The sequence below is a fragment of the Cimex lectularius genome, unplaced genomic scaffold, assembly GCF_000648675.2.
Source record: "Cimex lectularius strain Harlan isolate CLEC.00 unplaced genomic scaffold, Clec_2.1 scaffold384, whole genome shotgun sequence".
Lineage (NCBI taxonomy): Eukaryota > Metazoa > Arthropoda > Insecta > Hemiptera > Cimicidae > Cimex > Cimex lectularius.
Genome location: NW_019392995.1, coordinates 81,334 through 95,574, shown reverse-complemented (window position 1 = coordinate 95,574; position 14,241 = coordinate 81,334). Strand labels below are relative to the sequence as shown.

Genomic DNA, 14,241 nt, shown 5'->3' with positions numbered 1-14,241 from the left:
TTCACTCTGCAAATCCATGACGTTATTATGAAAATAAATAAAAAGACAAGTATTATAAAAAGAAAGTAAAGAAAGAAAAACGAAGTTTAAAATGATGAATAATTTTGCATTAAAGCCAGTTTTATAACACATTTTAAGTATGTTTGGTTATTAAATTACAAGATNATTTATAAAAATATATAAATATAAAATAATAAGAATACTTGAACAATGAACCAATTTTAGATGTATGTGTTTCTTTTGTAATTAATTAGCTCAAAATAAAAATAGATTTGGTCAGGCTAGGAATACAAACAAAATAATTGGCTATGATCTAGTGAAGTATTAACATGAAGTGTGTTTGGTAAAAATAAAAGCTTTTTAACACCCCAAACTTTGCTGTTGAACTTCATTTTCAATTGTAAAACAAAATAATATTAAAATTAAAATGAATGACAATTTGACCTAGATCGAAACAACAAACTTTTCTTCAAAATGATGTTATTCGCCTAAAGTCTAACGTGTCGAGACCCGACTTAAGATATGTAGTTCATGCTGTTTTATATCTCATAGCTATTGATTACAGATGGCTAAATTGTACAAATTCGCATAGCAGGTATGTGCATTTTGTGAAAACTGCAATTACTTTTTTTTTTTTTTTTTAAATCAAATTTAAACAGTTTGTATGAAAGCTTTTTCAAACTACAAGACAACAAAGCTCACATATTAAACTCAAGCACACTATGGCCAATGTTAATACATGACTATAACATAAAAAGAAATATTAGTGCTCTAAACAAATTAATAAAAAGGAAAAACATAAAAGTTCAAACAAATGAAAGATAAATAGTAAATTAACATATTCCAGCGGAATTACAAAATAAAAGATAAAATGAACAAATATTATGGCTGACAATGCTGTTAGTCTCAATAAAAATACAATTTAACCATTTCATAAAGTTTACATTTTTTCCCATGCATATATAATTTAATATACCTTAAATGCATACTGTTTTTATGTTTATGTTTTTCAACATATATTGTTGTGAGATAAAAAGCGCCTTCTTCTCAATATATAATATAATATATTTACCAAAAAGTTATTAGTACAATTACAAGTCCATTCTAACAAATCTGAACAAAATTCGCAAATTTATCAGACACTCTACCCTAATAAGATTGGAAACCAAACTAACAAAACGGTCGACTTAAAAAAAAGCTAAACAGCTTACAAATTGAGCTTGTAATAAGGATAAACTAAAACTAACACAGAGATTAATAATTCAAAATCTGACGACGTGAATGATTTTACAAAGTCAAAATTAAAAATGGTACAAATTTATTAAAAGAAGATGCTGGGAAACTACTGAGATCTAATATTTATAAAGGGCAAAAATTTTACGTACAGGCAACATAAAAGAAAAATTGACAGAATTGCTAAAATTGTAAATGTAAAGATCTCTGTAATAAATAATAATAAGTAATAGAAAAGAAGCATTAATAATAAAATAACACATGATAATAGTAAAAAAAAATAAATAATTGAATAAATCTCCATGAGCATGTTTTTTACTACTACTATTTTGACTAATAAACCCATTCCCCTAGGAAGTCCATCAGACAACTTATCTCAATAAATTTACAATTCATCAGTAGTTTATTTGTAACCATTTGGTCCCTGAAACGTGAATGTTATGTTCTTCGACTATGTGTTTCCCCCAACCTTGAAAATAAATAAAGCTAGTTGTAACAAATGATGTTAGGACGAGAACAGGATGCAGGATGATGCCAGTGTTAGGATTTATTACTTACGGGTCTCTTATTATGAGTCGTGAAGTTAATTATTTTAAACATGAAATGAAAACACTTGTAAATCATTTACAGGACAAAATTTTATCACAATAGTAAATGTGGTTGTAAAATCTTTTAAACATGAAAAATGCAAAATGGTTTTGCCCCTTTGGTAACTTTATCAGGAAAAAATGATAAGATTCTGTACTTCAAGTGATAAAGGGGTGTAAAAATTAAAATGAATAATTGCTTTTAATTGAGAATCATATGCTATTGGATTAAGTTACAAAAAATGTGATTTATGAGCTGGCATAAAGCTTGTTGATGGCAATTTAGTTAATTTAAACATGTACATTCATAATTATTAATATATTTTTTTTAAACGCTTGATAAGAATTGAAATTAGCTTATGAACATTAAGATGAAAGTGTAATTGAATAAATTTATCTACAAGAAAAAGCACATTGAGAAAAATTAAAATTAATAAAAATATAAAAGAAAAGGCATAAAATAAACGACAACAAAAATCGTCAACCGAATTTAGGTAAATTTAACTTTTTATATTTCAATCACACAATATTAATATTGTCCTACATTCCTATTCTTTGTTGTAGTAATAGCAACCGAGTTATAAATGAAATAATTTATTAGCGCCTTTTAAAATATTAATTAAACAATTCACATAATATACCTGCCTACTATCCACCCTGTTCACATATAAAACAAAGTTTTATTAACAATCACCACAAATTATAAAATATAGAACTATAATATATATATACTATAAAAATTTATATGAAATTTTACACCTAGATTATATGAAATATTTTTTAATAGGTTTTTTTGATAATGAAACAATAATTATACATTCCAAAAATATCCCATACATCTTGCAAAATTATTCTCTTAAAACAATATAATAAAAATTATCACCTTTTACCAAAGAAATCTGATAAGTACAAACCTCAAAAATAAGAAAAAAAATATTACCATCCCCTATTTGATGATTTAAGATTAATATTTTTCTTATCGAGTTAGTATTAAAATTAAATAAGCCTTTAAACAATAATAATTTTGTAAGTTTCTTATATGTTTATTATTCAAATAAAAAGTAAAACAAAATGAAAATACTGCTGGTAAAAAACATTGTTCTCCCTAATCTTACATAAAACAAACCAACTGACTGTAAGGTAAGATTAAAATTTAAAAACCTTACAAATTCCAAAATACAAAAAAAAAATTTCAAGCAAAAAAAATAAATAAAAATATAAAAAATAAAAATAAAAAATAAACAAAAACCCTAATATTTTGAAATATTTATGTTAGTCATAAACTGTAAAAATATATATATAAAAGAAAAAACATAAACCAATTTTGAAATATGTGTAAATTTTATATTGAATATTGTGCTTTGGCATGGAAAGGAAGAGGAATCTAGAAGCTTTCAGATTTGACCAGAGTCGCTGAGCCTTCAGCAACATCATTATAATATTCGCCATGGTGTGTTGTGGATGCGCGTGGGGGATCACTCACCTGACTATTAGAAACGGAGTCCGGAATGGGCAGCGGTTTAGCAACGGCTATTCGAACGATCCCTTTGGGCGCACCCTTTAAAGCCTGGACCGCTTGGTCCAGCGAAGCGTTGTCTAGCGCTACCGAATTGACAGACAGAAGGCGATCTCCCGGTATTAACCGGCCGTCCAGTTGAGCAACTCCACCAGGAACCAAAGAACGTATGACAATCACTGTCTCACTGGGGTTCATTGGGTCCTGGAAAAAAAAAAAACAATAACAAAATTATAAAAACATTGGTTAAAAAGAACAAGACTTTTAAACTATATAATGCATCAAATTCACATTCAAACACACACATCTAGAAAAATCAAGATTATTTAAATCCAAAAGTTTTAAATATAACTTAAGCGGTAAATTTCTATTTTTATATATATTTCTTTTTTACTTGGATAATAATTGAGTTGTATTCAGTATTGAATGTGTATACTGGTTTTTTTCTCTTGTAAGCCTTCAAAAACACCAAAGTATTAATGAAATTTAATTATTGCTTTTTGACAATAGAATAAATTTTGCTTGTATTTGCTTCATTAACCTCTAGTTATACAACTAACCCTTAACACCACAGATTATAATGCCTTGGTATTTCAAATTTAATTAATTAAATTTGGTATACTCGGCAGCAACTCACTCTTAAATTCTCAGTGTTTACTCATTTTTCAACATTGTGAAGTGAAAATTTATTTAAATAATGTTAAATACTGTTTACTATATGATTATATATTTAGCAACAACGGAAAGTTAGTAGGAGCAGAGATGAGTACATGACATTGTAGGGTCGCAATTTCTGCTAAATGAGACAGGAATTTTATCAACTGCACGATTCACCTACGTACGGTGAAACTTCCATTAACGAACACCCGTAAAAAGTGGACAGCCTGGAACGGACAAAATCTGATTCCCAGCATCTTCCCATTAGATTCTTCACGTCTTTATGTGGAGAGCTTTTTCAATTTTATTCTGACTCTAAAACTCTCCCAAAAACGGTCAGCAGCCTTCAAAGAAAGAAACGTTTTTTGTGAGACATGCTGTTTCCCCTATGGGTTTTTCTCGCCTTCCAATATTTCTATTTTTTCTTATAGTACGCCATTTTGCAAACAAAGTACTTCTTCAGTGTGTTAGACACTTAAAGAAAAAAAGTAATATAATTAAAGTGAGTGAAAGACAAAGTGTGCAAGGCGTGGGTGATGTTTTTACATCGGAAACATACAGGCGAGTGAAATTTTAACGAATAAAAAGAAACCTTTGGATAAATTTTACAAACACAGAAATGACCATTCCCGCGGATACTCCAAACTCGTCTGGGCGTACCTAAATTGCCTAACAGCTCTAGGGAAAACACAACAAAATTACCTTAAAGTGGTTCCCGGACATGAAGGTATAGAAGGAAATGAGCCAACTAGCCACAAAAAGAGGCAGCCCTCACACCCATGGGTCCAGAACCACAACTAGGTGCTTAAGTTAGAACTGGAAAAATACTTCCATAGAAACGTGCCGAGGAGGTATCAGAAACATTGACACATGTCCTTTGTACATGTGAAGCATCTGCCTGGTTATGGTACAGCCATTTTGGTAAATCAGAAAAGAGGAAAACTTAAACAATGTTGTGCCAATTTTAAACCTAAACAGTTTTTAATAGCAATTTTTTAGAGCACTTCCGGGTAAAACTATGACGTTAAAAAATTAACTTTATCAGAGAGGAAAAGTTTCAAAAGATTGTCCAACATTTCTCTTAAGCAAAAGTATGCTCAATTAATTAAAAAAACCTTCTTTTCATAGAAAAGGCTAAAAATCATCCATGTTTTAAAGTGTCGATCTTGTAATCCCCATTGTGGCCCATCTTGCAATACTAAACATTTTTTTCACTCTTATCCTAAAAGCAGACAATATTTCATTCTTTACAAGTGCCCATTAAAGGGAAGCTTCGCTAAATAAACGTTGGTAGTTTTTTGTTGAAATCGTCACAAATCGCAGCTGCTTGATCGGATTCTCGTATTTGAAGATAGATCGCCAGAATCCTAAAATAAAGTCATTTTAGCAGGGCTAAAAATCTATTCCGTGACTAAATAGATAATGGAAACTTCCTCCAATAAGATGCAAAAATTTTAAAAACGAGCGTCTCCTATGTCATAGGTCTTGTAGATATTTTGAACGTTTAAGTGACAGAGGTCCATCTTTTAACAAATGATGAACATGAATCAGAAAACAGAACATCGAGGAACGTTGTATGCCGCGATGACCTTGAAATATCCCATACATGACTCACGGACATTCTAGTGGTGTTGAGGGTTAATATTATGGTAAATTACATAAATCAATTATATTATTTTAACAGCAAAGTATTGGAATAAATGAAATTGAAATTATGAAACATCAAATGTAAATTAATTAATTGTGCTTCGGCTTAGACAGTCACTTTATTAAAAAAAAAAGATATATTCTTTTCAAATACATAAATTTCATAAATTTGTGTTATTTCTGATAAGATAAATAATATTATTTGATTATTTTAAGAGTATATTTTTTTATGTTTAATGCATTTTGTAAAATCCAAGAAATTAAAGATTTCAAATTAAAAAAAAAATTAAATAATCTAAGGACAAAAGTTTTAGAATGAATTAATGCACATAACCGCTTTTTCAAATAGAACACAATGTTAAAATTTACATAATCAAAATTTATTTTTGCCTTGTCTACAAAATGTCGTAAGTTTTTTCTGGCAAAATCGCCCAGAATAAAGTACCATTTAATCTTACATCCAAAATTTTGTGAAACCTTTTTTTTAAACTTAAATAATACTAGTAATTTAATATTTAAGCTATGTGACATTTTGTTTTAGCAGTTTTATAACGAATAATGAATAAATATAATGAATATCACCCAAGCATTTGGAGCTTTTTTTTAAATAGTTAAAAAATACAAGCTAAGTAGAAGTTTTACTGTTGAATGAAATTATCAAGAAAGCAAACTACATTGCAGCAATAGAAATATAACTAAATATTTAAACCACAATACTTGCACAAACGATTTATTTAGCATTTAATTAAAAAACAAAAACAAAAATCTATAAGTTGAAAGAACTAACAAAAGAACATAATGACCATAATAAGGATGCCAATCATGCTTAGTGGATCATATTAGACGTTGCATTTTATTGACGTATCAGTGACTTAATTGTGCACGAGCCTAAATATAATCAACATATTTTGTAAATATCCATAAAACTCATACTGCAGTATAAATCATGCTTGAAATAATTAACAACATTGCAGCATATAAAAAAGCAAATTCAATCAAGGTTAACAATATTTATAGATTACCTTAATAAAATGATGTCACATCCTTCTATTGGAATTGTTTTACGTAAATGTTTTGATAACTATACAATTAGAAGAATAACTTAGAATTGTACGACAGTTTTACTGCAAAAACTAAATCCACAGTTACAGTCTTAACACTTTTGAACTTGTGCCTTAATAAAACACATACCAACCTATTTTTGACTAATTATTCTTTTACACTATAATAACTTAACTATAACATATCTTTTTGAGCAGGGGAAATCCATTGAAATAACTCATGAATCAATTGTTAACATTTATTTTTTGACCACATGACACTCATTAAAAACCATTCAATTAATTTTGATTACATTTTTATCGAACATTTTCTAATAAGTAAAACTCAAATTTGAAAATAAATGTCACATGAAATAATTAAAAATAAAAGCAAGAATCAATTGCATTGTTGGCAGTACAATTTAATTGAAATTAATTAGCCAATTGTCCTTGTTGATTAATTTAATAACAAAATACTGCAATATTGTAGTTTGATTTCAAGCAGTTGAAACATTTTTCTTTGGTTTAATTTGACAACAATTTTAAACTTTTTTGCAAGTCACCAATCACAAAATAATAATTAAAATTATTTAGCCAAAAATGAACTTGTCTACAATCTACACAAATTACATAAAGTCAAAGTGAAAATATACATTTGAAAAGAAAATATTGCCTCATCAAGTCCTTGGGGTAATGAAGGAAACACTTATTTTTCCTTTTTACATATTTAAAAAGTGTCATGTAACCATATAACATAACCAATTGCAAAACACGTACTAACATGTGAAAATCTAACATTTTCTCTATGTCTAGAAAGAGTATGTGGTAGCCAATCCTAGACAGGGAATAATGCTAGTACTTTTTATGAACTAATGATAGTTTATGGGTGAAAAAAGGCCAGAGGCAACAGTGGGAATCGAGCACACGACTGCAGGGTCTATGAGCCGAGAGTCTATCACGCTAACCACTCACTCAGCTACCACGGTCCCTCACACTAGCCAGGGAAAAATTTGATTTTTATTTAGTTATTGTTTACAAACTCTGAAAAACGATTCAGTTTCATTTGAGATCAAGGTGTTTTGATAATTTAAAATTGATGAAAAATAGTGCATTTTTGTCACTTGTTTTTTTTTTTTTTTTTTTGTTACAGCAAAGAGAAAAGTGCGGTTCAGACTGCTAGGAAAATGTAAGCACTGCCCATGAATAGTTTGCTTGGTTCAGAAGTGGAAATTTTCATTTGGGAAAACTAATTCTGATTTAGGAGTGCCGTAACTGGATAGCTTTTCCACTTGATGTCTTTTCGTGTTTTTTCTTTCTTGTTCTTGTTTCTAGTTTGTTCTATCTTGTTAATGATTAAATTTACTAGTTTTGTGGTCCGCTTGACCAATTAATATCCGAACCCACAATCTTCGGCTAGATATGCCGTTGCTCTACCACTTGAGTTATCGTGATCTCGATCCACTCGGAAATTAACTTCCCATCTCAACCTCCAACATTTCGAATTTTCCCTCCTTTTTGCCATTTATCAAATGTCGTGTAATCGGATTGGATTCTCCGCGACAAATGAAAAGGCCACGGAGAGCTTTAGTGAAGGTATACTTCATTTTAAACTTATTAAATTCACTAGTTTCGTGGTCTGCTTGACCAATTAATATTTTTCAATTAATTAAGGTTTTTTAGTTGAGATAAAACTGAAAAATGGCAAAACGGGGGGAAAATTCAAAAGGTGGGGTTGAGATGGGAAGTTAGTGTCCGGGTGGATCGAGGTCACGATAGCTCAAGGGGTCGAACAGCGGCGTATCAAGCCGAAGGTCGTGGGTTCGAATCCCGCTCGTGACACTGACATTTTTATCTCAACTAAAAAACCTTAATTAATTGTAAGATATTAATTGGTCATGTGGACCACAAAACTGGTGAATTTAATAAGTTTAAAATGAAGTATACCTTCACTAAAGCTCTCTGTGGCCTTTTCATTTGTCGCCGAGAATCAAATAGATTACACGACATTTGAAAAATGGCAAAAAGGAGGGAAAATTCAAAAGGTGTGGTTATGATGAGAAGTTAGTGTCCAAGTGGATCGAAGTCACGATAGCTCAAGTGGTAGAGCAGCGACGTATCTAGCCGAAGATCGTGGGTTCGAATCCCGCTCGTGCCATTGATTTTTTTATCTCAACTAAAAAACCTTAATTACTTGTTAATAATATTAACTTATTGATAATTGAAGTTGTACTTGACTCGATTGTACTACACTACCCATCGTTATCTGAATTTGCCCCCTTAGATTCTTTATTAACTTATTCCAGGTTCTGCAAAACTCAATGGGATAAACTGCACTGAGGACTGCAGAAAACACACCGAGTTTGATATGTTCTGGGAGGAAGGAATTACAAAATTTAATAAAAGATGGCCACAGGTAGGGAAACAAAATAGTTAATATATTTTGGTTGAATTTGTTATACTCTAAAAAAAAACACTACGGACTTATTTTATAACTTGATACTTGTAAGCTATGGATTTTCCCTTAATTCACCATTTTCGTTGCTTAACTAATCGCAAGTGCAAAGAATTTTACTAAATGTCTTAAACTCTGCATTTATATTATTCCTATATCGTTAGTACAGTGTCTTTGGCAACAGGTAACTATTTTCATATTTTACTTTAAATAAAAATCGGCAATTAATTTGTATTGTGAAACCATTGAGGTGGCAATACTTTTAAAATGAAAAGTATTTTTTCAATTGACAATTCTTTGGTAAATTACAACATATTTATTGGTAGTAAAATTATTAAATTAAACTTAAAAACAAATTAATTAAATAGAGATATCACTTAACTCATGAGATATCATAACTTGTACCTATTGATATGTATGGTTCTCTTACATCTAGTTTTTGTAAGTAATTGCTTTTTAATTTGGTAATCAATTAAAACAAAGTAGTAGAAGTATAATAATAAAGAATTCATTACCATAAAAAAGTGTATTTGGAACAATATATAATTTTGTAGATGCGTGTATTTTTGACTTTTTTTTGTTTTGTTTTAAAGAATTGACTGGGAAATAAATATCCGACATAAATACGATGAACATTGTATTACTTTTTTTTACAACAAGAGTTCACAGATAAAGATGATAAGTAGGAAATGTTTGCCTCACCTGGTAATCAAGGATAGAAAATCCAAGGCCCCTTTCTCCTTTAACAAGCTCGATAATGTGAGGTTCAGAGCTCCACATAGCTAAACCTGTTATCGGTTCGAGGGAACGTGAGCGAAGTTTGGAAAGGCTTGGCTCAGTCGTTGGTGTTGTTGTCGAAGCCAAAGATCCATCTGATTTTGCCTTTACGAGTCTTTCCATGGCCGGAAGTAGGTTTTGAAGACTTCCTCCTAGTAAGCTCTACATATTGCAATATTAAATTACTACGCGCCCTTTTCATAACACTACCTCAATATTAGGTATTTTAATTAAGGTTTTTAGTTGAGATAAAAAAGTCAATGGCACGAGCGGGATTCGAACCCACGATCTTCGGCTAGATACGCCGCTGCTCTACCACTTGAGCTATCGTGACTTCGATCCACTCGGACACCAACTTCCCATCTCAACCCCACCTTTGAATTTGTCCTCGTTCTTGCCATTTTTCAAATGTCCTATAATCTATTTGAATCTCGGCGACAAATGAAATGGCCACGGAGAGCTTTAGTGAAGTATATTTAATTTTAAATCATTAAATTCACTAATTTTATGGTGTGCTTGACCAATTAATATATTACAATTAATTAAAGTTTTTAGTTGAGATAAAAACCTTAATTAATTGTAATATATTAATTGGTCAAGCGGATCACGAATTTCGTGAATTTAATAATTTAAAATGAAGTATAACTTCACTAAAGCCCTCCGTGGCCATTTCATTTGTCGTCGAGAATCCAATCCGATTACACGACATTTGAAAAATGGCAAAAAGGAGGGAAAATTTAAAAGGTGGGGTTGAGATGGGAAGTTAGTGCCTGAGTGGATCGAGGTCACGATAGCTCAAGTGGTAGAGCAGCGGTGTATCTAGCCGAAGATCGTGGGTTCAAATCCCGCTCGTGCCATTGAGTTTTTTATCTCAACTAAAAACCTTAATTAATTGTAATATATTAATTGGTCAAGCGGACCACGAAATTAGTGAATTAGGTATTTTATTAAAAAAAAACACTATGATAATCTTAATGACTATAAATATAACATACTCTTGCAGCAAAAGCAGCTCTATCTTGGGATGTATCAATTAAACGTAGAGCTGCACCTTCTCCAGTTCGTCTTGCACAAACCATACGGACTGCTAACGGTAATTCTTTCAAAATTGTAACCACTTCTATATGATTCATTCCAAGAAGTCGATGACCGTTCACCTATTAAATAAAATTTTATATTAAGAGTTATTAAGAGCGGAAAAAGCACTGCTTCATCAGCACTTCTGAGTTTTGAGCTAATGCCAGATAAAATAAAAAAATACAAAGAAAACATTAAATAAGAAAAGAACGGCATACGTACTTCCAAAAGTTCATCACCAGATTGTAATTTTCCATTTTGACCAACTGGTCCTTCTCCTAAAATTGATCTAATGTAGTGATGCGGTCGTACTTCCTGGCCATCCTCGACATCGACAGTTCCTTCTAGGCTGATCCCCAGCCCTCCTCCTTCCCCGAACTTTTTTAATTGGCCCACCTGCAAAACATGCAAGACGTTTACATACCGTGGTCCTATAATTTAACGAAATGAGTGCAAAGACTGCCATAATGGCGGTGGGTCAAAAGAGTAAATAGTACATACGACAATCTCAACATCTGGTCCCATTATTTTAGACCACTTGGTTTTTATAGCTTCTTCTACAGAAGTTTTCAGCGGCCCTTCATAGTCGGTGTCAATTAAAAGCTCAACATCATCTAATTCTACATCTGGATTACTAGCCTCATTGATGTACATTGAATCAACTGTCGTTACCGATTCTCCTTCAACCTCAATTTCTGTCGTGTCTTCACCATCCTGTGAAATAAAATTTGCTCAAGGCCCCAAATTAAAGTTTAAACATTCTATTAATTTTCCTCTTTTTAACAGCATTTACCTATTAAAGAAATCATCAACGTATTAAGCAGTAGAAAAAAATTAAAACAGTAAGAAAGATGGAAAACTTTTTAAAAGTCTACAACTGACATACTCTATTTAGTTATAAAAAAACATACCCTACATTTAAAAATATTTCATTATAATAAACAGCTCTAAAACTTGTAATTTCAAATAAATTGTAATTACATATAAAATCTCTTCTGACATTCTACATCATACCATAAAACATTCCATGCTGAAATAGAAAAGTATGCAACCTCTTTTTCTTTTTTCTTTCTTTATTTTTGTTTGTTTCTTTTTGAAAGTTTTCTGTTTTCTACTTACAGCACTCACAGGAAATCTTGGGAGAGAGACGGCAGAAGGGGAAGATGGTGTAGGTGGTTTCAATTCGCTGTTAGCAATCGCCTGCTGAAGTTGTTCAAATTTAGGTCCACGGAGATATCTCTCTAAAGATAAGCGGACTGTGCCTCCAGTTGATCTCAAAACTTCAACGGCATCATGATTAGTGTAACCTTGTAGAGATTGCCCATCGACCTATCCACAATAAATTGACAAGGCGATAATTTTAGTGATTAAAAACCTTGCACAAATGAAAGTACCTCCACAATCCTATCGTTGACTTGGATTTTCTTGCACACATCTGCAGCACTTCCACTACTAATGCTTTTAACGAATATCCCAGATAGCTCCTCTGAAATTAATATTACAAATATTAAGATTTAGAAGGAAATATAATTTTTTAATAGAAATAAAACAGTACCTTTTTCGCAGACATAACCAGCAATGGTGATGCCTAAACCATGGATATCTTTCTTTAGTTCAACTGTAAACCTTTCCATTTCAGGGAGTTGGGTGTCTAATGGTAACATATCCATCGTGAGGAATGGCAAAGGTAATGCCGGTGTCAAGGGTACAACATCAACTACGAGCCTTGGATCCCTTTCCTAAAAACACAAAAATCTCATATTCCCATTTTTGCAAATCAATATTATGTTATTGAAAAATAAACAGACCATAAGTTCTAAATCGGCATCTTGATGAAACATAAAAGGATTTTCATATGAATCATTATTTGGCGTTGCAAGGTTGTATGTTACTTGGGGATAGCCGTTTTGAATAAGATGTCTGTCTAATTCTTCAGGGTCGGCCAAAATTTTTGTGGGTACTATCGGAGCGTGTGAACCAAGTGCTTGATAATCAGGCGATGTAGGTTCCACAGGGCGAGCGACGACCAAACGCACATGACTTCCTGATTGACGGAGAACTGCTGCAACTTGTTCTGAACCCATTCCTCTCAGGTTAACATCTCCAATTTGAAGAATGTGATCTCCACTTTGTAATCGACCATCCTATGGGATAAACAGAATGTTATTATATGAATTTCGCAAATGATATAAGGAAGCTTACTCGATCGGCTACTCCCCCTGGAAGGATAGTCTTAACTACGACACCTGTACTTCGGCCACCAATTATTCCAAAACCCAAGCCAGAACCATCGTTTATTAAATCAATAACTTCTACTTGGGCCCACTCAGTGTTCAACTATAAAAAGTTCAAAATTACTGTTTGACCGACTTTTTCAGCATTTCAAGAACATACCACCATGTCTGAGCCTGCTTTGGATGTATCGCTAACTGCAGAAGGAGATGGTGAAGGTGTCGGTGAGGTTGGTGGTGGATCCTCACTTCGTGCTACCACGAGTTCAACAAGCCCTCTTGCCTTCTGCAAGATAAAGATCGCCTGCTGGTGCGAGATGTTTGAGTCCAGTGGCTGGCCATCGATTGCCAAAATTTGGTCACCTTCATGGAGCCTCCCGTCTCTATAACAAGAAACAATTATAAGTAAATTCAATAGAAATTGAATGATTTACTATTGAAAACAAATAAAACTATTAAATAACAATAAAAGTTTAACATTTTGTATGAACACTATTGTTTTTTTAAGCAAGCAATAGTGTGAAGGCAAGCATAAAATTATCAGACACAAAGCGAATTTTGACTTAAGTGTCATATTTCCTCTTGAGGTCTATGAGGTGATGAACGTGTAATTTGGTCATCGTCAATTAGCAATGATGTGAAATAAAAGAATTTATACAATGCTAGAAAATTTTAGATAATTTTTTTAAATTCTAATTTTCTAGTATTATATAATTTTTTTCACATTCTACATGTATTTGTAAAATTTAAACAATGTTTATAAATCCCAGGCCCTTAAGATGATCTCAATAAAGATTGAAATGTTGGCACGATAAAGAAAATGCCTCCTCCTCCTCCCTAATCCAAACCCTAACCATAACTGACCTAACTTAACCTGTCGCTCTAACCCTAACTCTGCCCTACATAAACAAGCATAACCCGTCCCTAACACGAATCCAAACCCTAACCATAACTGACCTAACTTAACCCGTCGCTCTAACCCTAACTCTGCCCTACATAAACAAGCATAACCCGCCCTAACACT

At 32.0% G+C, this 14,241-nt stretch overlaps 1 protein-coding gene across 3 annotated transcripts in view; it reads right to left on the bottom strand.

Moving 5' to 3' along the window:
* The window catches only part of LOC106671590 (inaD-like protein), a 119,968-nt gene extending 106,501 nt beyond the window's left edge, over positions 1–13,467 (bottom strand). For 2 of the 3 annotated variants that reach the window (XM_024229699.1, XM_024229701.1), the window contains exons 1-11: positions 13,381–13,467; positions 13,189–13,323; positions 12,795–13,130; positions 12,542–12,725; positions 12,381–12,472; positions 12,106–12,315; positions 11,488–11,700; positions 11,209–11,382; positions 10,905–11,066; positions 9,835–10,071; positions 3,304–3,540 (exon numbers count right to left, since the gene is read on the bottom strand). In XM_024229699.1, coding sequence (XP_024085467.1) covers positions 3,304–3,540; positions 9,835–10,071; positions 10,905–11,066; positions 11,209–11,382; positions 11,488–11,700; positions 12,106–12,315; positions 12,381–12,472; positions 12,542–12,725; positions 12,795–13,130; positions 13,189–13,323; positions 13,381–13,386 — 1,986 coding nt within the window. In that variant the 5' untranslated portion in view covers positions 13,387–13,467. The remainder of the gene's footprint in view (positions 1–3,303; positions 3,541–9,834; positions 10,072–10,904; positions 11,067–11,208; positions 11,383–11,487; positions 11,701–12,105; positions 12,316–12,380; positions 12,473–12,541; positions 12,726–12,794; positions 13,131–13,188; positions 13,324–13,380) is intronic. The other variant, XM_024229700.1, reaches the window with a different exon arrangement.
* Positions 13,468–14,241: the final 774 nt, after the last annotated feature.